At 40.7% G+C, this 26,815-nt stretch overlaps 2 protein-coding genes across 7 annotated transcripts in view; both read right to left on the minus strand.

Moving 5' to 3' along the window:
- The window catches only part of LOC118386262 (M-phase phosphoprotein 8-like), an 83,835-nt gene that overhangs the window by 17,923 nt on the left and 39,097 nt on the right, over positions 1 to 26,815 (minus strand). The window lies entirely within an intron of this gene.
- On the minus strand, positions 113 to 25,176 carry LOC118386261 (uncharacterized). 2 transcript variants are annotated; one of them, XM_035773864.2, is made up of 3 exons: positions 25,122 to 25,176; positions 4,601 to 6,683; positions 113 to 4,374 (listed from the first exon to the last, which is right to left on the minus strand). In XM_035773864.2, the coding sequence occupies exons 2-3, from the start codon at positions 6,666 to 6,668 to the stop codon at positions 3,047 to 3,049; spliced, it is 3,396 nt and encodes a 1,131-aa protein (XP_035629757.2). In that variant the 5' UTR covers positions 6,669 to 6,683; positions 25,122 to 25,176; the 3' UTR covers positions 113 to 3,046. The 2 variants fall into 2 exon arrangements, with proteins under 2 accessions (XP_035629757.2, XP_035629758.2); XM_035773865.2 differs by lacking the exon at positions 25,122 to 25,176 and adding an exon at positions 20,939 to 21,095.

A 26,815-nucleotide genomic window follows, 5' to 3' on the forward strand; every position in this document is an offset into this window, starting at 1 on the left:
TAACACCGTAGCAGATCTGTTGCAGTTATTACACAAACTGATAAATATAAACTAATTAATTTACATAATTCCTCCTTGAACCTTAATGCAATTAGAATCAACAAAGATTGACTTGCAATAATAACATTATCTCGGAGGCAAGTGGATGAAATATAATATTACTAGTCAAGTGGATTAAATAATATAGAGAAGCAACAGCTATCACACCCTATACAGGTTAGTCAGCATAAATTAGTGTTGAAAAACTTAAACTGCTGCTGTGAAATCAATATGGTTAAGACAGTACTGAATAATAGCAACATTAATAAAACAAGTAGACCTACACTACCATTTATTGTCCATTAAAATAACAAAATTGATCAGAAATACAGTGTAGAAATTGTTAATGTTGTAAATGACTATTGTAGCTGTAAACTGCTTTTTATGGAATATCTTCATAGGCCCATTATCAGAAACCATCACTCCTGTTTTCCAATGGCACGTTGTTAGCTAATCCAAGTTTATCATTTTAAAAGGCTAATTGATCATTATGAAACACTTTTGCAATTATGTTAGCACAGCTGAAAACTTGTTCTGATTAAAGCAGCAATAAAACTGGCCTTATTTAGACAAGTTGAGTATCTGGAGCATCAGCATTTGTGGGTTTGATTACAGGCTCAAAATGGCCGGAAACAAAGGACTTTCTTCTAAAACTCATCAGTCTATTCCTGTTCTGAGAAATGAAGGCTATTCCATGCAATAAATTGCCAAGAAACTGAAGAGCTCATAAAATGCTGTGTACTACTCCCTTCACACAACAGCGCAAACTGGCTCTAACAATAGAAAGAGTGGGAGGATCCTCTGTACGCCTATGTAGATATTCCATTTAAAGAAAAATCAGCCATTTCCAGCTACAATAGTTATTTACAACATTAACAATGTCTACACTGTATTTCTGATCAATTTGATGTTATTTTAATGGACAAAAACATTTCTAAGTGACTCCAAACTTTTGAACAGTAGTGTACATGGACAGCTAAAGACCGAAGTACAAGAGGAATAGGCTCTGTGATTCTCTGAAACCAATTACACACAGAACGAAGGAACTGTTTCCAATTGGCAAAACACATTTCAGTTACTTGCATGTATGTATGTATGTATGTATGCATGTATAATCCATTAAAATAAAACATTTAATGGGGCTGGTCTTTGTGTAGTCATGTGAAGATTCTATATTGAACAAAAATATAAATGCAACATGCAAAAATTGGAATAATTTTACTGAGTTACAATTCATAAGCATATAAATCTATGGATATCACATGACTGGGCAGGGGCACAGCCATGGGTGGGCTTGCCAGGACAGAGAGGGGTGCTAGGACGGAGAAGAACTTGGATTTGGTCTGAGCTGGGAGACCCAAGAGACCTTTCCTTTCTTTTCTTTTTCCATTATTTTACCAGGTAAGTTGACTGAGAACACATTCTCATTTACAGCAACGACCTGGGGAATAGTTACAGGAGAGAGGAGGGGGATGAATGAGCCAATTGTAAACTGGGGTGGCACCTAAGGTGGCAGAACGCAGTGCTCGGCTTGGGGTGTAGGGTTTGAGCATAGCCTGATGGTAGAGAGGGGCAGTTTTTCTTGCTGTTCCGTAGGTAAGCACCATGGTCCTGTAGTGGATGAGAGCTTTGAATGGAAGCCAGCGGAATGTGCAGAGGAGTGGGGTGACATGAGAAAACTTAAAGTTTGAAAACCAGGCGTGCTGCAGCATTCTGGATAAGTTGCAGGGGCTTAATGGGTTAAGTGGGGAGCCCAGCCAACAGCGAGTTGCAGTAGTCCAGACAGAGTACAAGGGCCTGGATTAGGACCTGCACCACTTCCTGTGTTAAATAGGGTCGTAATGTACAGATGTCGTAGAGCATGAACCTGCAGGAGCGGATCACAGCTTTGATATTTGTAAAGAACGACAAGAGTGTTGTCCAGGGTCACACCAAGGTTCTTATCAGTCTGGGAGAGACACACCTGTCAGGTGGATGGGTTATCTTGGTAAAGGAGGTCCTGTGTGGCTCATTTGGTAGAGCATGGCACTTGCAACACCAGGGTTGTGGGTTTGAGTCCCACGTGGGACCAGTATGAACAAATATTAAAATGTATACCCTCCTTACTGTAAGTCGTAATGTAAAGGAGAAATGCTTACTAACAGGGCTGTGAAGTAATTTGTGCCCAACATTTGAGAGAAATAAGTTTGTGCTTATGGAACATTTCTGGCATCTATTTTAGCTCATGGGACCAACACGTAACAAGCTGAGCTTATAATTTTCGTTCAGTATAATTCTAGAACAGCAAAGAAACATTTTTCTTTACGTGATTGGTGGATTTCAAGCGGCTCAAACATCAAACCATACTCTCTAACCTGGGCACAAATGTAGTACTTTAACACATTCACACCACACTTCTACCAGGAATATCCTAACCCACTAAATCCTCGGTTTGCTGAACAGTTGTTTTAATTCAAAACCTAACCTACACATATACATTAACTACACATACAATGGTACAGGCAAAAAGACAATTTCCTTAAAGTATTTTAGAGTACTAATGTTACTGTCCTCACTACAACAACACACCACATGTAATTCTGTCCTTGAAACATTTAATTAAAATACTGTAGAATTCCAGTCATTCCTATGGAGGACTACTCCTAGTGGGGAGTGCCAACAAGGCCAACCAGTGTCTTCAAAGCCTCTTAAAGGACAATACATAGCATCAGCAATCCAGGGTTTACATACATCGTTGGTGTAGCTTGAATTTGGGCGTCAGAATACATCGTGCCAAAATTTTAAAAAAGAAGCTGAGAAAATGTACGTAAAATTCAGCTAAACAAGTTTATATTCATACTACGTCACTATGTAGTCTAGTTACTACGGATACATTTGTAGAATAAAGTACGTAGTGATATTATGTCCTTAAAATGGTTCTACATGCTTGCTTTATGTTCCAAAGTGAGACCAGAATGAGCAAGGATGTCAGATTAAATCAAAAGCTTTTAAAACTAGTTCAAGGTAATCATAAATACAGATAAACAGGAGGATCTTCTGGAAGTCCCAACAGTGTCCCTGGATTTTGTTGGACACCTGGTTTCTGTGTCCTTGGACTTGGTTTTTCATGGTCCATGTTTTGTTTGCCTGAAATATGCCTCCTGCACATTGTCATTAATGTATTACGCACATAGTTTTTTACATCTTTCCATGTCCTGCCTTGCAGAGCTGGTTCAGCTGCAAGACATGCATCACATTCCTTTTTACCTGGAATCTTCATCAGTTTAGTGAAGTCTCCTAGCTGCCGCCTGACCGCAGCCTGAGCCTCATTACTCCATATCTTCTGTTTCCTTGGTGTTGCCACAGGACCTGCCTCAAGTCTATCTTCTTGACCCTGTGCAGGTACTGTCATTGTTCCACCGACCCATTCTTTAGCACGCTTTGCCTCTTTTTGTTTCTTTGCCAATCCTTTCTTTGTCTGTTTTGTGGGGTCCACTCTTGTAAGGCCATTCTTTCGTTTTATAGATTTTACTGTGTTGTGCACATAGTTTTTGATGTCCCTCCATGTCCTGTCTCTTAGAGCTGGTTCATTGTGCAGGCAAACTTCACAGTCCCGTTTACCTGGAACCTCCATCATTGAGATAAAGTGTCCCATCTGACGGTTCACCGCAGCCTTAGCTGCATCACTCCACATCCTCTGTTTCCACACTGTGCCCACCTTATCTGTCCCCACAGAACCTGTCCCCAAAGGAACTGCACCCAAAGGAACGGCAACCGCAGGCACTGCCCCAACAGGAAGTGTCTGTGCATTAAGTGTTGGCGTAATAACAGTACGCGCTGGAAGTGTCTGTGCAGGATATGTTCCGGCAGAATATGACCTTGCAAGTTGTGAGCCCGCAAGATGTGTCCCTGCACGATATGTCCCCATAGGATATGTCTCTTGAGGATATGATTTTGCAGGATTTGTCCCCGAAGTATATGATCTTGCAGGAGATGATAGGTCATAAGGACTTGCAGGATATGAACTTGCAAGATGTGTCCCGGCAGCATACGAAGCTGCTGGATAGGTCTCTGCAGGATGTGTCACCGAATATGATCTAGCAGGATTTATCCCAGTAGGATACACCCTTGCACAATCTGTCCCAGCATGATATGACCTTGCAGAATGTGATCCAGAAGGATATGACTTCTCAGGATATGTCCCAGCATGATATGACCTTGAAGGCTGTGCCCCCAATGTATATGACTTTGCTGAATATGTCGCTGTAGGATAAGATGACCCAGTGGTATATGTGCCAGTAGGATACGCCCTCACAGAATCAGTTCCCGTTGAATATGTCCCTGCAGAATATGCCCCTATGAAATGAATACAGAGAAGAAAATGATTCATGAATGTGTTATCATATATTGTAAAGAGGAACAGAGAAAATAGTTTAGGGTAATGAGTTGCGAGCTTCTCAAATCTAGCTCTAGTTAACATGTAAATGGCACAAAATTTGAATTGTGATTTTGACTGAACATTTAACCCTTGAAACAAAATGAAAATGTTCTCCAAATACTCTCCAAAGCAACAGATACTCACCATATGTAGGTGAAACAATCCTTTCCTCAGATGGTCCTGGAATTACCACTGGAACCTGATCCATTGCAAGCAGCAATTTGCTGATTTCTGCTAGATGTGCTGCGTTTTCAGACAGTCTGTAGTACTCTTTGTGGACCTGGGTGTCATGTCCCAATAATTTTGCCACCTGATCCAATTCACTTTCATTTAAGTTCAGAATTTGGCAATGGATAGCAACCTCTTTCCTCACTGTAGCATGGATCAGACTTTCAGGATTCTTCGCATCACACTCATGAGCAAATTTCCTCAAACAGTCGGACCCTCTGACGTAGCTTGCTGCATCTGGGCTCCGTGCAAAGACATAAGGGTTGTCCTTTGACACACCAACTTTGTCTCGGTTTGCAATTAGGATCTCAAGAGATGAGATCATCCTCGCCGTTAGTAGGACCGGCATTGTTCTACCATTTTTGCCTTCTATTTCCACCCTGGTTAATTTGTCGTCACCAAGCTCCTGTTCCAGCCTTGAGAGGCTATTGAAAATGTCTGCACTAGCTGGAGATTTCTTTCTGTTTGTGTATGTTTCCAACAACATTTTCGCAACCTCTCCTGTCCTTTTTCTGTTGAAGAGAGCTATTTCGGCAAGAAGAGTTTCATTGAGCTTTTTCCAGACAGCGTTGGTGGGGCTCTCGAGCAATTCTCTCTTTGCTGTGTCCTCTGCAACCTTGAGAAACTTCTGAAGTTTAATCAAATCCTCAGTTAGTGAAGACACATCAACTTCATCACACTGAGGGACAGCGCTGAGGGACAAACCGGAAAAACAGTTATTCCAATCATTTTCAAGAAGCTCAATGAACCTTCTGGCTTGTGCCTCTGCATCACGGTCCTCTGTCATACGACTCTCCCCAAAAGCTATTTCAGTAGCTCTTTTCAAGGAATAGCCAATCTTTAAAGGAAGAGATTGGGTCTTGTACCTGTCGGAGGTAGGGTCATGACCACTCATTTTCCTGGCAGCATGAACGGCCAATTTGAATTTGGATGGTACACATACTTCATGCAGATATTGGACACCACAGTCCATCTCATTTACAGTAAGTACAAATCTAGCCAATTCCCTCATTTTTGATCCAATGTATGTAAACTGTGACTTGGCATGGCCATGCTTTGCAGATAATGCATTGCCGTATTTACATATTAGGGGATCATTTTTGATGTGGCATAAGATGTCATCTTGATTCATATTGTGTATTATTTCTTCACACCCTCCAGTAGAGTAGACAGGCAGTGGAAGAAGTCGAGAGGACGCAGCCTGGACCCGCACTCTTTTTCCTCCCCTCTTTTCATCTTGTCCTTTTCTGGCTTTACATGAGCCCTCATGCTTCCATAAATCTATTTTGTTGAAAAAAGCTAAGCAGTGTTGGCAGGGCAGGCAGTCACGCACAGAAACACCATCGTAAGAGGGTCTATCCTTAGTCACAATTTCACCATGTCCACTTTGAAGAACTTGATAGTTGCCTTTGTTACGGAGTTGGTCAAGCAAGAGAGACCTGATTTTGGAGAGTTTGGGGAAGCTGATAGCATGAGCGACAGCTGCTTCTTCTGCGTGTATCCTTTCTAAATGTCTTGCAATTTTGTGGTGTGGTTCATTGCAATACAGGCAGAAGTGTTTTTTGTCCCATTTTCTTTTACCATCATCTGACATACTACATGCGCTGACTGTCATTTTTGTGCTAGAACGTAAGCTTGACCGTGTACCTTTCCGTGGCGCAAATTTCTTGCGTTGAGGTTTTTTAGCTTGGGAGGTTTTTTGTGGCAACGGCTCAGATTCATTATCGCAGGCGTGTTCTGCATTAAATGGAAGAGGCTCTGAGCCATTTGGGACTTTTGAATCCAGTCTTTGTCCAACCTCATCATCTGAACTGTTCTCGTCATTACTTGAAATGCTCTCTTCAGCACTCTTCTTTATGTCACACAAAGCTCTCTCCATGTCACATAAAGTCTTCTCCACATCACATGAAGTCTTCTCTTCATTGTGTAGAGCATTTTCTTTCTCATGTGAAGGATTCTCTTCCTGGTGTTCCCCGTCCATCATTTAGGCTGCTACCACCTGCACCCACACAAACACAAAACGGGTTATTAGGATAAACCTACCATAAGCCTATGGGTAAGTATAGTCCATGGTAAACATGTTGAGTGCAAGTATTCCAGGTACAAGCTGTGTATATGTGAGAAAAAATAAGAATATAGCCAACCACTTTAGGCTAGCAGGTGTATTTTGTAATAAACATATTAAACACATGTAATAACACATTCACTGACTGTTGTCTGCCTGTGGCCTAACCATGCAATTATAGCTTGCACACTGTGTTATAACCTACCCCTCCCCCTGTCCTTCTGTAGATACTAATCACACTGGTACAACCCTTACAGGTGGCTGACTGAGATAACATATACACTGAACATATACAGCACATTCCTAAAACACACACCCAACCCCCTTCGGGATGGGCTCCAAAGACAAAGAACTGTCGAGAGCCAATGGGACACGGACACCAGGCTGGAGGGGACTGTCTATCACCTACAAGCAACCTACCAGAAGCCAGGACTACCAGAATCTACCTACGTCATTTCAATGTATTAAAGGGACTGCACATCATGTTTCGGCCTCTCTTTCCGACAGTTCCATAAGAGCTAGACGAACGGGGCCGTGCAGCACGCTTTGCCAAATAGCATTACGCTTGAATAAACAGTCTTTTATTATACCTTGTCCGCCCTGTCCAGAGTCTCAACTTGATCTCATTTGTCATATATCTATTCATCAACAATTTCTTAAGAATCATTACCTGAGCAGAGCTTATTAAAGTCCACTTAACCACCTGCCTCTCATTGCACTCCACGAGGAGCCTGCCTGTTACGCAAATGCAGTAAGTTGCGAGCTAGCATTAAACTTAACTTGTAAAAAACAATCATAATCACTAGTTAACTACACATGGTTGATATTACTAGTTTATCTAGCGTGTCCTGCGTTGCATATAATTGATGCGGTGCGTACTCGAAAAAAAAAAAAAAAAAAAAAAAAAGTCCTTGCTCCAATGTGTACCTAACCATAAACATCAATGCCTTTCTACACAGAAGTATATATTTTTAAACCTGCATATTTAGCTAAAAATAAATCCAGGTTAGCAGGCAATATTAACCAGGTGAAATGGTCACTTCTCTTGCGGTCATTGCATGCAGAGTCAGGGTATATGCAACAGTTTGGGCCACCTAATTTGCCATAATTTTACATAATTGACATAACATTGAAGGTTGTGCAATGTAACAGGAATATTTAGACTTATGGATGCCACCAGTTAAAATACGGAACGGTTCCGTATTTCACTGAAAGCATGAACGTCTTGTTTTCGAGATGATAGTTTCCGGAATTGACCATATTAATGACCTAAGGCTCGTATTTCTGTGTGTTATTATGTTATAATTAAGTCTATGATTTGATAGAGCAGTCTGAGCAATGGTAGACACCAGCAGGCTCGTAAGCATTCATTCAAACAGCACTTTCGTGCGTTTTGCCAGCAGCTCTTCGTTGTGCTTCAAGCATTGCGCTGTTTATGACTTCAAGCCTATCAATGCCCAAGATTAGGCTGGTGAAACCGATGTGAAATGGCTAGCTAGTTAGCGGGGTGCGCGCTAATAGCGTTTCAAACGTCACTTGCTCTGAGACTTGCAGTGGTTATTCCCCTTGCTCTGCATGGGTAACGATGCTTCGAGGATAGCTGTTGTCGATGTGTTCCTGTTTCAAGCCCAGGTAGGGGCGAGGAGAGAGACGGAAGCTATACTATTACACTGGCAATACTAAAGTGCCTATAAGAACATCCAATAGTCAAAGGTATATGAAATCCAAATGGTAGAGAGAAATAGTCATAATTCCTATAATAAACTACAACTTCTTACCTGGGAATATTGAAGACTCATGTTAAAAGGAACCACCAGCTTTCATATGTTCTCATGTTCTGAGCAAGGAACTTAAACGTTAGCTTTCTTACATGGCACATATTGCACTTTTACTTTCTTCTCCAACACTTTGTTTTTGCACCAAATTGAACATGTTTCATTATTTATTTGAGGCTAAATTGATTTTATTGATGTATTATATTAAGTTAAAATAAGTGTTCAGTATTGTTGTAATTGTCATTACATTTTTAAAATTATTATCATATATATTTAAAAAAGGGTAAAAAGTTTATAAAAAATAAATAAAAAAATAATAATAATAATTTTTTTTTTTTTAAATTAAAAAAAAATTGCCAGAATAATCGGTATTGGCTTTTTTTTGGTCCTCCGATAAATCGGTATCGGCGTTGAAAAGTTAGTCGGTCGACCTCTAGTAGGTGGGACTAGAAAGAGGGACAGGATGAGAGAAAATGTGCAGATATTAGTATTCTTGCAAGACAGTGGCTCCCCTGGACAGTCTGGTATTGCAGGACTTTTTATGCTCCACATACAACCCTGTCATTGTCCCCTGACCACAGTCGTCATTTAAATACACCAAAACCGCGCAGGCATGCACAGAATGTCAGGTATGTTTTACAATGCCTAGGGAAGTCTCTAGAATTCCTGCATAGAATGTGTGTCTGGAAAGCAACCAACGTCTCTTACAGCGTTGGACTAGTTAACTATAAGGTTGCAAGATTGAATCCCCGAACTGACAAGGTAAAAATCTGTCATTCTGCCCCTGAACAAGGCAGTTAACCCACTGTTCCTAGGTCGTCATTGAAAGTAAGAATGTGTTCTTAACCTCCCTGCGCACGTAACCCGGTATCGGGCTGAAATTCGTAAACATACGGTGATCGCTACATAAATAGTCATATTAAACATTTCTGAAAATACAAGTGTCTCACATGTTTCGAAAGCCTAGAATCTTGCTAATCCAACTGCGTTGTCAGATTTAAAAAAATATTTACTGTGAAAGAATACGATGCGATTATCTGAGGATAGAACCCCATAAAAAAAACTATTTCAACCAGCATAGGCGTAACAAAATCACAAACTGCATTAAAATAAATTGTTTACCTTTGACAATCTTCCTCACTTTGCAAACCCAATGCTCATTGTTACACAATGAATGTTTTTCTGTTTGATAAAATCAATTTTTATAGCCTAACACGAAACATTTTGTGAACCGCTTGTGTCGTGAATTCCGTCTCATTCCATTTGGCGACACATGAGGTAAATACACACACAGAACGCGACTTTTCCAGTCATGTTTGGTTTCATTGCAATCAACTGGTTTGTTTGTAACACATCCAACCAATCGGTTTCTTTCAGTCAATACGTCCCGCGAAATGACCCATCAGGTTTGGTTTGTTTGTAACTCATTTCGCGGGACATATTGACTGAAAGAAACCGATTTGAAGACAACAAGTAATGACATTGTGCACCGAATGATTTGCCTGCTGTTTCGTTGATTGACTGTATTTTAACCCAATAACCACTGATAGTCCTGAAATCTAGCTGGGTAGATGGCCAATGAGCTGAGGTAAACGGCAATATGTAAAGTTTCTGTGTTAGAAGACCAACCCATGTAGTAAACTCCGGCGTAAAGAGGTTAATTCGCCATTGATGATTCATACCGGAAGGAGCAACGCATGTTGCGCACAGCATTGTTTTGGTAAAGCACATTTTCAGCTGTTTATATATATATATATCAATCAGTATGGCGACTAAGTCAGGAAAAGCTAAATTGAAGTCTAGATATACAGATGTACACACAATTTTAGAAGAAATTGAGCGAGGATGATTCATTTAGCGATTCCCAAATGGAGGAATATTTTTTGAACGGAGAGGACATTGTTTTGGACTGGTAAGTTATTCTCATGCTAATGCAGTTGTTTGAAATTAATAATATAAAATATTATTTGTGAAATGAAATAGCCTATTCGAGGCTGTTGAGGGGAGGGCAGGCCCACAACAATGGCCAAAGTGAAATTAAGACAGTATAATAATATATTCAACCTTATGTTCAATGTACTCATATATATCTGTTTATTATACCTGTTGATACAGGGCTCATATGTGAAACTATTCTAACTGAACATTTTCACAGTGCCACTGACTCCGCACTGGCACTGGAAGCCCCCAGTGCCAAGGTGTCCATCCCCCAGTGAAGCTGGTTCATCCAGCTTCTGCCACAAGTGGTGTTCATCTGCCCAAATGTATTTCTGCAGGCATGGATGTGCTATGCCACCTGGCATCAACAGCATAATATTGTGTAGAGGACTGCGGTTCTTCCAAATATTGAAAGTGTTATTTTGTAAATGAGAGTATTTTAAAAAAAAGAAGGTTTCTCTACTTTTTAGGGGGGTTAGAATACCATTTTGGTATTTTGTATATAGTTATTCCGTTCAAAATGTATAACTTGACCAATTTGGCCACTTGGGTACATTTGGGCTACTTGTGTGGGACACCTGGGTGACTTCATGATAAATGTCATGTAGCACACTCATTTTGGAAGTTTGCACATGTACTGTTGCCCTCTGTTTTTCACTGAAATTGTCCCCATCATCCTATCTGAATCTGACACAACAAGATAAAAATGAATGTTTCTTTTTCATTGTATTATCTAAACCAGATCTATTATGTCATATTCTCCTACATTCAATTCACATTTAAACAAACAGTGTTTTCTTTCAAATGGTACCAACAATATGCATATCCTTGGTTCTGTGCCTGAGCTCCAGGCAGTTAGATTTGGGTGTCTTCAGGCAGAAATTGAAAAAAGTAGGGGGGTGGCTCTAAGAGGTTCTGACTTACCTAGTTAAATAAAGATTAAATAAAAAGTCAAAATATAAATAAAATTGTTGTCCAAAAATACTGATTTACGATTGTTCATACATTTTTTTTTTTATTTTTTTTAAATCGGCCATTCCGATTTAAAAATCGGTCGACCTCTACCACCTACCCCTTTTGGGCTCCCTCTACTCCTTCTGTCCAGGTTCTCCTCTCATTCAAACATTTACCTCCCCCTACAAACACTGTCACATATCTATCCTCTGTCTCCCTCTTCCCCCTTTGTCCACCTCTACCATCTCTGTTGCCAAGTGATCCAACACCTTGGTTGCCATAGTGATCAGGAGACTACCATGGGGGTTGGTTGTTATCTGAAGGTAGACATCAGACTAACATTCAGTACTAGGCAGTAGGCACCAAACGGGAGCCGAGATGCAGCACTACCTGGCCACACTCATTCTCCAGTTTGGGTCCATGTATAAGCCAATCAACTATATCAAACATGGTTGTAGACTGCAACTGATTGTAGTTGCCACAGAGACATAGCACGCCAATGCTGTTGCACAGCCGTTCATGAGTGTGACGGACACCCCCAAAGACCAACGCTGAACACAACTGAATGGTAATTTTGTTATGACAACATAGTAAACACGGCAACTGCCTCAGAATCATGGGATCCATTTTGTCTCAAACCATGGACAATGAAGGGTAAATATTCTCCAAGTGTAACATGAAATATCATACAATTCTGAAGCCTAGGCAAAATCAAGTAGTTTAATTAATGTGTCAGGCTTACAAAAACCAATGTAATGTGACTCACACAGCAATTTAAAAAAAGAGCTGTCACACATTTGTTTCCATTCTGTAAATTTCATTCCAAGGTTTGTTTGTTACTTTGCTTGCTTGATGACATCAGAAAAAAAATGGGTGGTGGTCAAGTTCACTAATCAGTTTCTTACGGTTTTGAAACACCGGAATATGCTAAATTACAGAATATTCTATTAAAATAAAAAATATATTTGTCACATACACATGTTTAGCAGATGTTATTGCACGTTCATGTTGCTAGACTGCGAATGCAACTCATAATTTCTTGCCATCAAACCCCATGTTCAGAGATACTAACAGCTGATGATCCTAATGTGGCTCAATACACGAAAAAAATAAAGCCTACCACATGTCCCAAAGTGCTCTTCTCCCCCCTATGAGGCCGTGCCCTTGACTACACAAACTGGGTATAACTTTCATTCCACAGCTCCTCCACTCTCAAGGTAAACGGATAACGATGTCAACCTGCCCCGAGTTATCATTTTTATTCAGAAAACTTAGAGCGAATGGTCCAACACATTAGGTGGATAATAGACCGATGACAAGTATAAAAATATGGATACCCGATAAGCCGCTCTAGTGAACAGAGAAGAGGGGTAGATGAGGTCAGTGAGTTAACTTGATGACCACAAAACAGTTCCATTCCCACCCTAGCTACAGTTTGTATACAGGGTATGAAATAATGTACTCTGGCATACTTCCATACCCGTTACAGCTTAGTAGGCTTGGGCGGTATACCAGGGTATTTGGAAAAAGTCACAAGGTGGCTTTTCAATAGTGTCAAAACTACTTCTGTGAAGTGTTTCAACAAATGTGAATATTTGTAGCTACTTCAAGTTATTATCTGCAGTCAACTTGTGCAATACCTTAGGAGGTAAAGCAGACTGCGTTCTTGATTTCCCCGTCACAATATTTTAAATTATGAAGCTTACCATAGTTCCACAGAACAATTGAGCCAGTCACTTGTTTGTAAATAGCACAACGGGAGAAAGTGAGCTGATTATTCCATAGCATTCAATATCTATCAGCGAGTCTGTTGTGTGGTGCACAAGGTGAGGTATGCAATTCACTACTAAATTATTGCCATCATAAATGTATTAATGGCTTCCTGACAGAAGTCAAATAGTTCTGGATGAGTTATGTACAGCTGCAATTATTTTCCTGTGCTTCCCACCTGCGTTCTTCTCCCATCTGCTCTCTGCAACCCTGCTGCTCTTCCTTCAGAAAACCATGAATCACAACTTTGTTCATTTGCACAATTTATCTTGTTGACTTCTGCTTGTAAATGTCCACACTTATCAAAAATAACATTTGGTAGCTAATAGCTATGCTTGTATAACTTTGAGCTGGATTTGCAATTAGTTTGCTAGCTAAATGCTAACAAGCGAAAACTAACAGAGTCTATGTGATGTCGCCATTTGTTTGTGCTAGTTTTGCTCACATTCTGGTAGAGGACCAATGGGCTTTTCTTGCGTTTTTAAACACCCGGTAATATTGTAAATCCCACTATGAGAGAAGGATGGTATGACAATATAAAAATCTGGACACCGCCCAAGCCTACAGATTAGATAACGAAAAGCACGGTCAACTAATCTAAAGGTGGCGATACTTTCTTCATTCTCGACATGGAAGACACCGGTCTCCTAAACTATCGCTAGTTGCAGATGGAACGTTTGAAAATGTGCAGTTCTTAAAATACTTTTTTGCTCCATGAAGTAATCAAACAATGTAATGTGTAGGTCGTCATCTTGTCTGTTTCTGAACATCTCTCATTGAATAGCCCACGTTTACATGAACACTAATAATTCAATATTAAACTGATTATGGCAGTAGGCCGAGTATGTTTATTAGGGATACCCATTGGGTGTCTGAGATGTGTGCTAGTTGTTTAAAAAGACAGCTCAGTGCTGTCAATACCTCTCACAAAGACACGTAGTGATGCAGTCAATCTCTCCGTTATTTTGATCCAGGAGAGACTGACATGCATGTCATTGAGTTAGCTCTGTGTATACATTTAAGGGCCAGCCTTGCTGCTCTGGGCCAACTGTATTTTGCCTATGTCCCTCTTTGTGGCACTTGACCATATGACTGGGCAGTAGTCCAGTTACAACACAACTAGGGCCTATAGACCTTGTTTTGTTGATAGCAATGTCAAGAAAGCAGAGTAGCGCATTATTACAGACCGCCCGCTTCCCATCTTAGCTACTGTTGCATTAATGTTTTGACCATGACAGTCTCCTCAACTTGCTCAAATTCAACATTATTCATTACAAGATATGTCACAAATACAATGCTTTCTTTTTGAAATATTTAGTACTAGCTTATTACATTCCACCCATTCTAAAACTGACTGCAGCTCTTTGTTAAGTGTAACAGTGATTTCACTTCCTGTGGTAACCGGCGTGTATAATGTTGTGTCGTCAGCATACAATGCATTTGGAAAATATTCAGACCCCTTGACCTTTTCCACATTTTTTAGGTTACAGCCGTATTCTACAATTGATCAAATTGCCCCCCGTCCATCTATACACAATAACCAATAAATGGCAAAGCAAAAAAGTCAGACATTTTTCCTAATTTATTCAAATTAAAACAGAAACACACATTTACATAAGTATTCAGACCCTTTACTCAGTACTTTGTTCAAGCACTTTTGGCATCGATTACAGCTGAGTCTTTTTGGGTATGACACTACAAGCTTGGCACACCTGTATTTGTACAGAGAAAGTAGAATCTCAATTCAACGGCTCAGACACAAGAGGCATGTGGCAGGGTCTACAGTCAATCAGGGACGACAAGAAGAAATCCAGCCCAGTCACGGACCAGGATGTCTTGCTCCCAGGCAGACTAAATAACTTTTTTGCCCGCTTTGAGGATACAGTGCCACTGACACGGCCTGCAACGAAAACATGCGGTCTCTCCTTCACTGCAGCCGAGGTGAGTAAGACATTTAAACGTGTTAACCCTCGCAAGGCTGCAGGCCCAGACAGCATCCCCAGCCGCGCCCTCGGCGCATGCGCAGACCAGCTGGCCGGTGTGTTTACGGACATATTCAATCAATCCCTATACCAGTCTGCTGTTCCCACATGCTTCAAGAGGGCCACCATTGTTCCTGTTCCCAAGAAAGCTAAGGTAACTGAGCTAAATGACTACCGCCCCGCCCCGTAGCACTCACTTCAGTCATCATGAAGTGCTTTGAGAGACTAGTCAAGGACCATATCACCTCCACCCTACCTGACACCCTAGACCCACTCCAATTTGCTTACCGCCCAAATACGTCCACAGACGATGCAATCTCAACCACACTGCATACTGCCCTAACCCATCTGGACAAGAGGAATACCTATGTGAGAATGCTGTTCATCGACTACAGCTCGGCATTCAACACCATAGTACCCTCCAAGCTCGTCATCAAGCTCGAGACCCTGGGTCTCGACCCCGCCCTGTGCAGCTGGGTACTGGACTTCCTGACGGGCCGCCCCAAGGTGGTGAGGGTAGGCAACAACATCTCCTCCCCGCTGATCCTCAACACTGGGGCCCCACAAGGGTGCGTTCTGAGCCCTGTCCTGTACTCCCTGTTCACCCACAACTGCGTGGCCACGCACGCCTCCAACTCAATCATCAAGTTTGCGGACGACACAACAGTGGTAGGCTTGATTACCAACAACGACGAGACAGCCTACAGGGAGGAGGTGAGGGCCCTCGGAGTGTGGTGTCAGGAAAATAACCTCACACTCAACGTCAACAAAACTAAGGAGATGATTGTGGACTTCAGGAAACAGCAGAGGGAACACCCCACTATCCACATCGATGGAACAGTAGTGGAGAGGGTAGCACGTTTTAAGTTCCTAGGCATACACATCACAGACAAACTGAATTGGTCCACTCACACAGACAGCATCGTAAAGAAGGCGCAGCAGCGCCTCTTCAACCTCAGGAGGCTGAAGAAATTCAGCTTGTCACCAAAAGCACTCACAAACTTCTACAGATGAACAATCGAGAGCATCCTGGCGGGCTGTATCACCGCCTGGTACGGCAACTGCTCCGCCCTCAACCGTAAGGCTCTCCAGAGGGTAGTGAGGTCTGCACAACGCATCACCGGGGGCAAACTACCTGCCCTCCAGGACACCTACACCACCCGATGTTACAGGAAGGCCATAAAGATCATCAAGGACAACAACCACCCGAGCCACTGCCTGTTAACCTCGCTATCATCCAGAAGGAGAGGTCAGTACAGGTGCATCAAAGCTGGGACCGAGAGACTGAAAAACAGCTTCTATCCCAAGGCCATCAGACTGTTAAACAGCCACCGCTAACATTGAGTGGCTGCTGCCAACACACTGACACTGACTCAACTCCGGCCACTTTAATAATGGGAATTGATCGGAAATTATGTAAATATATCACTAGCCACTTTAAACAATGCTACCTTATATAATGTTACTTACCCTACATTATTCATCTCATATGCATACGTTTATACTGTACTCTATATCATCGACTGCATCCTTATGTAATACATGTATCACTAGCCACTTTAACTATGCCACTTTGTTTACATACTCATCTCATATGTATATACTGTACTCGATACCATCTACTGTATCTTGCCTATGCTGCTCTGTACCATCACTCATTCATATATCCTTATGTACATATTGTTTATCCCCTTACACTGTGTATAAGACAGTAGTTTTGGAATTGTTAGTTAGATTACTTGTTGGTTATTACTGCATTGTTAGAAATAGAAGCACAAGCATTTCGCTACACTCGCATTAACATCTGCTAACCATGTGTATGTGACAAATAAAATTTGATTTGATTTTGAATGTTCCCATTGACCCCGTAAGGCCAGCAGGCTAGTCTTTACTTCTTAAAAAAAAAAGAAGTTAATATTTCTTACTGTTATTATTTTTATTCATGCGTAACTTATGAAAGTTGTATTGTCAATCTTGTTTTGTATTTAAAACGCCACTTTAAATGAGTACGTGACACTGCAACAAAATTTCCCCATGGGGACAATAAAGTCAGTAAGTAAGTTACATAAGACATAAGGTTACTTCAGGCAAAAACTAAAGGAGGGTGGTTGGTTGGGGTGGATGGGTTACGTGTTGAATCTCATCTTGAACAACTTTAGCAATTTTGAAACAGAATGATCTGGATTTTTTAGTTGTCTTCCCCTAATCCTAACTCCTGAATGTAACCCTCATCTTAACTTTAACCAGCTAGCCAGCATTAGCCACCAAGCCAATGTCAGACACAACAAATTAGAATTCATAACATATACTTTTTGCAAAACTTGTAACATTTAATTTTTGAAATTCGAAACATATCATACTAATTGTAACTCATAACATCCACTATACTGTATATACACATACAAGCAGGGTCCGAAATGAACACCCGTCAAGAGCCAAATGCGGGTACATTTTCCATTTGGCGAGTAAATCTCAGAAGGCTTTCCACAGCACTGACAGTTAAATGTTTTACCAAAAGTCACATAATAAAATATCTGGCATGATGGTTCGGAGGAAATTACTCATGTTTGCCAGCCACAGATCGCCTCTAGTGCTCCTAGTTTCGCAGCAATGTTTACCGTACAGGGCATCAGCGACATTTACCTGGAGAAAGCCAACCTTTGAAACAAAAACCCACCGATGAAAAGGAGGACAATTCACATAAAAAACAATGTTTTGTGAGAAATGGAGATGTAGTTAAGAGGCTGGCTACAGTATGATGCTGAGGCGATGAGTTGTTCTGTGTGGTGTTACAAGTACGCTAAAGATAAAAGCATAAACAACTAATTTGTCTTCGGAAATAAAACACGGAAATTAAGCTGGAGAACTTGTGAACATGAACACAGCAAGTGTCACATTGAGCCAGGGACACAGACATGCAGGCAATCAATCGGAGCCCCCCCCCCCCGACACCCTCTGTGACGGTGCTAATGGCAATGTCAGAGTAGACCAACACGAAGATACTGTTTAGGACTGTACATGTCATTGGCAAAAAGGCGAGACCACTTTCTGACTTCCAGTGGATGTGCGAGTAAGAGAAAATGTTGTTACTCTTGTAGCTAGACTAGTACTTTTGTAGGTAGTTTTTTCAAGTCTATTTAGCAGACGTGGTCCAGTATTGTAGGTTATTTCTCAGCTCTTGATAAGCTTTTGTTCACCTCAAAATAGTGTATGAATACCATAAAATTATAGGCCTACTGATGCTGACATGGATCTCCATGCTTTCCTGTGGCTCTGTAACATTGTATTTTAATGTTTGTCTCCGGATGCTGTTTACATTTTAAAGCATTGTGAATTTTTTAAAACTTTACCAGCCTTATAGTGTTGATCCTTAAGTAAACAAAAGGGTAGAAGGCTAATTTAGCACAATCAACTGCCAGCTATATTGGATAACATGATTGAATATCTAATTAATTTAGTTTGATTTTTTGCACAAAAAAAAAAATAGGAATCACTGTGGGCTCAACATAGAGAAATGAGAAGCATGCCAAAGAGTTTATGCACCATATTGCAGAGGTGGAGAGAAACATCAAAGACAATCTGAAAAACACCAACTTATTCTCCATGTCAGATGGCTCCACAGACAGTTTGTCAGATTCTGTCACAAGGCCAAGATCGAGAAAGTCGATCGAGAAAGTCGGCATCGAGTTGGTCGAGAAAGCAGACGCGGAACATATAAGCAACGCCATCAGTGCCATCATGGGAGTGTGTGAGGATTGGGGGAGCAAGTTGGTCGCTCTGGGAACAGATGGAGCTGCTGTGATGACCAGAGCCAAGAACGGTGTGGTCAGCATGCTGAAGGGGGGCGGGGCCTACATCATCACCATCCACTGTATGGCACACCGCCTTGAAATGAACTTTTGATGCCATCCGGTCCAATGTGATGATCGCTCTAGAAACAGACTGCTTCTATAACGTGGATTGAGATATGTTCCGCATTGCGTCCAACAACATTGACGAATACGCTGATTCAGTGAGCGAGTTCATCAGAAAGCGCATTGGTGATGTCGTACCCACAGCGTCTATTAAAACATTCCCAAACCAGAAACCGCGGATTGATGGTAGCATTCACGCGAAACTTAAAGCGAAAACCACTGCTTTTCACCAGGGCAAGGTGACCAGAAACTTGACCGTATACAAACAGTGTAGCTATTCCCTCCGCAAGCCAATCAAACAAGCTAACATCAGTATAGAGACAAAGTAGAGTTGCAATTAAACATCTCAGTATGTGGCAGGGTCTACAGTCAATCACGGATTACAAAACAAACAAAAAAACAGCCCGTCGCGGAACAGGATGTCTTGCTCCCTAACCCTAACACCAGCTCACTTTAATAATGGAAATTGAAGGAAAAAATGTATCTCTTGCCACTAAACAATGCCACTTAATATAATGTTTACATACCCTACATTACTCATCTCATACGGATATACTGTACTCGATACCATCTACTGCATCTTGCCTATGCCGTTCTGTACCATCACTCACTCATACATCTTTATGTACATATTCTTTATCCCTTTAAACTTGTGTGTATATGGTAGTAGTTGTGTAATTGTAGGGTTAGATGACACGTTGGTTATTACTGCATTGTCTAGAAGCACAAGCATTTTGCTGCACTCGCATTAACATCTGCTAACCATGTGTATGTGATAGAGGTCGACCGATTAAATTGGCCAATTTTTTACATTTTGTGTGTTGTAATAATGACAATTACAACAATACTGAATGAACACTTATTTTAACTTAATATAATACATCAATAAAATCAATTTAGCCTCAAGTAAATAATGAAACATGTTCAATTTGGTTTAAATAATGTAAAAACTAAGTGTTGGAGAAGAAAGTAAAAGTGCAATATGTGCTATGTAAGAAAGCTTACATTTCAGTTCCTTGCTCACAACATGAGAACATATGAGAGCTGGTGGTTCCTTATTCCCAGTTAAGAAGTTTTAGGTTGTAGTTATTATAGGAATTATAGGACTATTTCCCTCTATACCATTTGTATTTCATTAACCTTTGACTATTGGATGTTCTTATAGGCACTTTAGTACTGCCAGTGTAACAGTATAGCTTCCGTCCCGCTAGTTAGCATGCCCTAACTAGCTAGCCATTTCACTTTGGTTACACCAGCCTCATCTCGGGAGTTGATAGGCTTGAGGTCATAAACAGCGCAATGCTTGACGCACAATGAAGAGCTGCTGGCAAAATGCACGAAAGTGCTGTTTGAATGAATGTTTACGCGCCTGCTTCTGCCTACCACCGCTCGGTGAGATACTTGTATGCTAAGCCAGATCATATGCAACGCAGGACAAGCTAGATAATATCTAATAATATCATCAACCATGTGTAGTTAACTAGTGATTAGGATTGATTGTTATTTTATAAGATAAGTTTAATGCTAGCTATCAACTTACCGTGGCTTACTGCATTCGCGTAACAGGCAGTCTCCTTGTGGAGTGCAACGAGAGAGAGGCAGGTCATTATTGCATTGGACAAGTTAACTGTATGGTTGCAAGATTGGATTCCCCGAGCTGACAAGGTGAAAATCTGTCGTTCTGCCCCTGAACGAGGCAGTTAACCCACCATTCCTAGGCCGTCATTGAAACAAAGAATGTGTTAACTGACTTGCCTAGTTAAATAAAAGGTATAAAAAATAAAATAAGTTTAAAAATAAAATTTGATTTGATGTTTCAGAAAGTAGAAGACCTCATCAGTGGGCTCTACACCTACCACACCAGTCCACTGAACCGGGCAAAACTGGTAAACAGCTTCCAGGCTCTTGGGCACACACCACTGGTGCCCACCAGAATTGGCAAGACCCGATGGGTAGGACACCTACTGCGTGCACTGGAACACTTCCTGCGAGGTTACCAGGGGCGTGTCCAGCACCTGGAACAGGTACTGGCTTTAGATTGCTATGCTAAGTACTCCAAAAGTCATCATCAATATGTAATGTCCAGTAAATAACATACACAGTTACAATTGGTACCATGTTTCCATGATTTATGCACTGATAAAATGTGTCATATCTAATAGTTTTTTTGTACAGCAACTATTTGTATGTCTTTGTTCTTTATCTATTTAAGATTCAATATGCTGATGCCCAAAATGTCTGATGTGTCTAGCAGGCCAAGGCCAGTACTGCAAGGGAGGCTGTTATCCACCTCTGTGGCTTCCTGCATGACACACTAACACACCGGAGCAAACTGTCCGCCTATCTGCAGAGGTCCACCATCACCATAGCAGAAGCCCACAGCTCCTTGTGCTCAACACAGGCAGTACTTAACTTCACTAGGGTAGGGGGCACGATTTTCACTTCCGGATGAAAAACGTGCCCAAAGTAAACTGCCTGCTACTCAGGCCCAGAAGCTAGGATATGCATATAATTGGTAGACTTGGATAGAAAACAGTAACGCTTCCAAAACTGTTATAATAATATTGTCTGTCAGAATAACAGAACTGATTTCACAGGCGAAAACATGATAAGAATCCATCCAGGAAGTGGACTTTTTTAAATGTTTGTAGTTTTCTATTGAATGCCATTACAGTATCCATTAACTTAGGAGTCAAAATGCACTTCCTATGGCTTCCACTAGATGTCAGTCTTTAGAAATGGTTTCAGGCTTGTATTCTGAAAAATGAGGGAGTAAGACCACTGAATGAGTGGACCATTCAGTGCCCAGAGACTTTCTATGCACAAGACCAAGAGCGCGCCTTTCTTGTTTACCTTTTATATTGACGTTATTGTCCGGTTGAAATATTATCCATTATTTAGGCTAAAATCCTGAGGATTGATTATAAAACATCGTTTGACATGATTCTACGAACTTTACAGATACCATTTGGATTTTTAGTCTGCCTGTTACTGCGTTTGAGCCTGTGGATTATCAAACAAAACGTGCGAACAAAAAACAGAGGTTTTTGGATATTAACCTCTTGGTGTTAAGGGGCAGTATTTTCATTTTTGGGGGAAAAAAACATTCCCGTTTTAAACGGGATATTTTGTCAGGAAAAGATGCTAGAATATGCATATAATTGACAGCTTTGGATAGAAAACACTAACGTTTCTAAAACTGTTAAGATATTGTCTGTGAGTATAACAGAACTGATGTTGCAGGCGAAAGCCTGAGAAAAATCCAATTCCAATTCACGGGCTGGGCGTCACTCCAGGTTAAGAGAGACTTTATCGAACAAAACAAACATTTATTGAATAAATGAATGTCTTGTGAGTGCAACCATATGAAAATCAAAGGTAAGTGATTCATTTTATCTCCATTTCTGACTTGTGTAACTCCTCTACTTGGCTGGTTACTGTTTGTAATGATTTGTCTGCTGGGCACTGTTCTCAGATGATCACATGGTATGCTTTTGCCGTAAGGGCTTTTTGAAATCTGACGCAGTGGTTGGATTAACCTCTTGCTCCTACCTGACACGCAGGCGTCCCATCTAGACATCTGGAAATGCAAATGCGCTACGCTAAATGCTAATAGTACTAGTTAAAACTCAAACGTTCATTAAAATACACATGCAGGGTATTGAATTAAAGCTACACTCGTTGTGAATCCAGGCAACAAGTCAGATTTTTAAAATGCTTTTCGGCAAAAGCACGAGAAGCTATTATCTGATAGCATGTAACACCCCAAAAGACCCGCAGGGGACGTAAACAAAATAATTAGCATAGTCGTCGCTACACAAACCGCACAAATAAAATATAAAAGATTCATTACCTTTGACCATCTTTGTTGGCACTCCTAGATGTCCCATAATCACTATTGGGTCTTTTTTTTCGATTAAATCGGTCCATATATAGCCTAGATAGCGATCTATGAAGACTGTGTGATAAACGGGAAAAAAAATAGCGTCTTATAGCGTAACATCGTTTTTTTAAATTAAAAAAGTTGACAATAAACTTTCACAAAACACTTTGAAATACTTTTGTAATGCAACTTTAGGTATTAGTACACGTTAATAAGCGACCAATTTGATCACGAGGCGAAGTATATTCTTGAGCTGTCCGTCTGGAAAAAATGTCCGGGTAAATCTCAACCAAAATATCCGGTCGGAGACCGGAAGAAATGCACTGCCTTGCGTCTGTTTGACCAAGAAACAAAGCCTAGGCAAATGACAAGACTCTAGACAACGTGTGGAAGCTGTAGGTATTGCAACCTCAGCCCCATTAAATGTGGTTCACCTTTATCAATGGGTTCAAGTCGCGCATGGATATATTTTTCCATTTTCAGTGATCAGATTTTCCTGCACTTTGATGAAACGCACGTTCTGTTATAGTCACAGCCGTGATTTAACCAGTTTTATAAACGTCTGAGTGTTTTCTATCCACAGATACTAATCATATGCATATAGTATATTCCTGGCATGAGCAGCAGGGCGCTGAAATGTTGCACGATTTTTAACAGAATGTTCGAAAAAGTAGGGGGTAGGAGTAACAGGTTAACAAGAAGTTCATCTTTAAACTGATGTATAACACTGGTATATTTATGAATTTTTATAATGAGTATTTCTGTTCTTGAATTTGGCGCTCTACAATTTCACAGGATGTTGGCCAGGTTCAAGCGTTCTATGGAGTGATGACGCACGCCTCACCATCTGGCAGTCCTAAAGACGAATCTGGGTTTGGCGGATGTCAGGAGAACGCTACCAGCCCGAATGCATAGTACCAACTGTCAAGTTTGGTGGAGGAGGAATAATAGTCTGGGGCTGTTTTTCCTGGTTCGGGCTAGGCCCCTTAGGTCCAGTGAAGGGAAATGTTAACGCCACAGCAAACAATGACATTCGAGACCATTCTGTGCTTCCAACTTTGTGTAAACAGTTTGGGGAAGGTCCTTTCCTGTTTCACCATTACAATGACACCGCACACAAAGGGTGTAGAAGAAGTTGAACAAGCAGTTGCCCACATACTTTTGGTCATGTAGTGCATCATACAAAATGGTAAAACAAATTAATACCATACTAAATGGAGGATCATGGATTTACGTATATAGAACACATTATTTAATTTAAGCAGGCAAGACAATTAACAACAACTTCTTATTTACAATGACCGCCTACCTTGGCCAAACCCAGACGACGCGGAGCCAATTGTACGCCCAATCACGGCTGTCCCTATGACAGCCTACCTCCTTACAAACTGTAGCAATACCCACCCCTGCTGGCAGGAATGGATTAGAGGCGAGCAGGAGGGAGTAGAGCCAACCAGACTGTGTCATTGTTATTACAGAAAAAGTATAAATTATTCCGACTATTAGTAACACATGTGCTGGCGAGTCATGTAACCGACACAAATCCAAGAGCACTCCATAGAAGGAAAAAAACGACCATGCTCCGAACACAATACAGTGGACATTGTTTTCACAACAGTCAAAACAAATGTATTGTATTTGAGATAACTGTGTAAAGTCAACGTTTAATTGGAATGTTACCCCATAAACTATTCGGTGCAACCAAAGAAAATACACGTGACGTAGTCAACTTGCCGAAGGGAGGCGCTATACTGTTACATGTCTAACTGCCCTGTTTGTGTGAAAATACTTTACAGACCTAAAAACAATCATTCTCAGTATGTCGTTTTTACAACACTATTCCAAATCTATTCTAAATAATATAACATATTATACAACGGCTAAAATGTGCCCCTCTTCCGTCAGCAAACAGGACCGCCTCACGTCCGCCATTAGAGACAGCGCGAAACAATAAGAGAGGGCAGAGGCAAGAGGATGAGAAATAAATACAATCTCAGGCGGGTGAAACATTTACTGCTAAGTGGTCGCCTTTTTTTACTTTAAAACATATCAGGAGACACGGGAAGTCCGTGGACATCTGTCTTACACCATAGCTAGTTGTTGAAACTTTTACTAATTAACCGTAAAATTGTACAAAAGGTATTGGAAATTCTTACCTGAGCAGAGGTTGAAACGATAAAGCGCCACTTTTGTGCCTTGCCATAAATCGAGGAACGCATGCGCGACAATGAGCAGTTCTTCTTCGGTGGGATTAATCGACGTTTGGCCTCCAGCGTTAATGGTGCATTACCGCCACCTACTGTGCTGGAAGACGAGTCAGCGACAGGGAGGAACAACCAGCCTAATTTTAATATAAACCACATGGAACATTTCATAAATCAGATTTGAAATATAACTAAAAACTTCCTAAAGTCCCCAAAAGCTTATTTTTCACATGTCCCATGGCATGTTTTTCTGACTTCTAGGAAGATTTGAACCCACTACCTAAAATCTCCCCACATTTTCTCCATCATTGTAAAGTTATTTAGTTGCTCTGACAAAGTTATTTCTGGGCCCAGTTTTCAAAAGTTATCTGATCGGATTTCAACAATCAGATAGGATTAAATGTTAGAATTGGGTTTTTCAAAACTGAAAAACCCCAGTAGGGTACCGATTTGGTTATCCAATCTGACATTTAGGATTAAATGTAGTTTTTGCATTTTTCAAAGGTGATTAGGATAGTTTTGATGCCTAAAATCAGGATTATCTAATCCCACTGGAAGGGTGGATTCAGGGTGGACTTAGAAAGGTGAAAGGCATGCAAGAAAGAAATGTAATGTAATTAAGGTGAACAGGTTTAAAAAACGTTCTTACATCTGAAAACCAAAGGTTCATATGTTAAATTGACTGCATTATAGGTATGTGGTCAGTTGTCATATTGAGATGTGTCAAATAAATGTGTGTACTTACTTATAACATAAGTGATCTTCAGACTTTATTATTTTTAATATAGGTACCCTTATTAATATAGTTTATGTATTTATGTACTCATCTCTGTTTCCTTGTGACAGTGTAGAAGTAGTACCACAACCTGTCCAGTAGATCGAATGGTTTACTCAAAAACAGCCACATTTATCTGATTCTGTATTGCAAAAAAGAGGATTACAGAATTAAAACACTTGAAAAACTATGCCCTGAAGACTATTATTTATTTAATGTGATTAGTGATTCATTTACATATGTCCCTAATTTTAAGGTAAACCCTGTGAAGTGAACTGAACTCTCGTTTTAATATGGCGAAACTATTCCTTTCTAAATATATTTTCAAAAGAAACATATATAACAGTCAAATCATAGTGTAAAAGCAGGTGAACTCATGTATACTTTTTTTTGCTATGTTCTGGTGTTTTGTGGTGGAGAACTGAGCTTACAAGAAGAGGAGAGAATTGGACCACAGCCCTCTGAGTATGGCAACTGTCACTCAATCCACTCCATCCTCATGTTGCGTTCCCCTGCTCAGACGTTGCTTGCATCAACCAATGGTTATGTGCTACGTCATCAACTGTGTCATCGGGCACCAGATTTCTATAACATATGTGGTTAGCTCATCATAGAATACCTATCCAGGAGTTGTAAGTTCTATCATCCGTCAGCAACGCCTGGGCAGAGGAACGCACCATCTTTGTTCGTCCTCAAAGAACACTCCATTGATTAAGTGGAGATAAAGGACCATCCAGAAGCGTGTTCAGGACATTGAAATGGTACAAGACATTCAGATATAAATATATTGTGTAGAACAGTGTTTCCCAAACTTTTTATAGTCCAGATCCCCTTCAAACATTCAACCTCCAGCTGTGTACCCCCTCTAGCA

Source organism: Oncorhynchus keta, chromosome 7 (genome assembly GCF_023373465.1).
Source record: "Oncorhynchus keta strain PuntledgeMale-10-30-2019 chromosome 7, Oket_V2, whole genome shotgun sequence".
Taxonomy (NCBI): domain Eukaryota; kingdom Metazoa; phylum Chordata; class Actinopteri; order Salmoniformes; family Salmonidae; genus Oncorhynchus; species Oncorhynchus keta.

Coding starts and splice junctions, on each gene's coding strand:
- LOC118386261 (XM_035773864.2), bottom strand. CDS start 6,668: ATGATGGACGGGGAACACCAGGAAGAGAATCCTTCACATGAGAAAGAA. Junction 4,375..4,600: donor GATTGTTTCACCTACATATG/GTGAGTATCTGT, acceptor TTCATTTCATAG/GGGCATATTCTGCAGGGACA.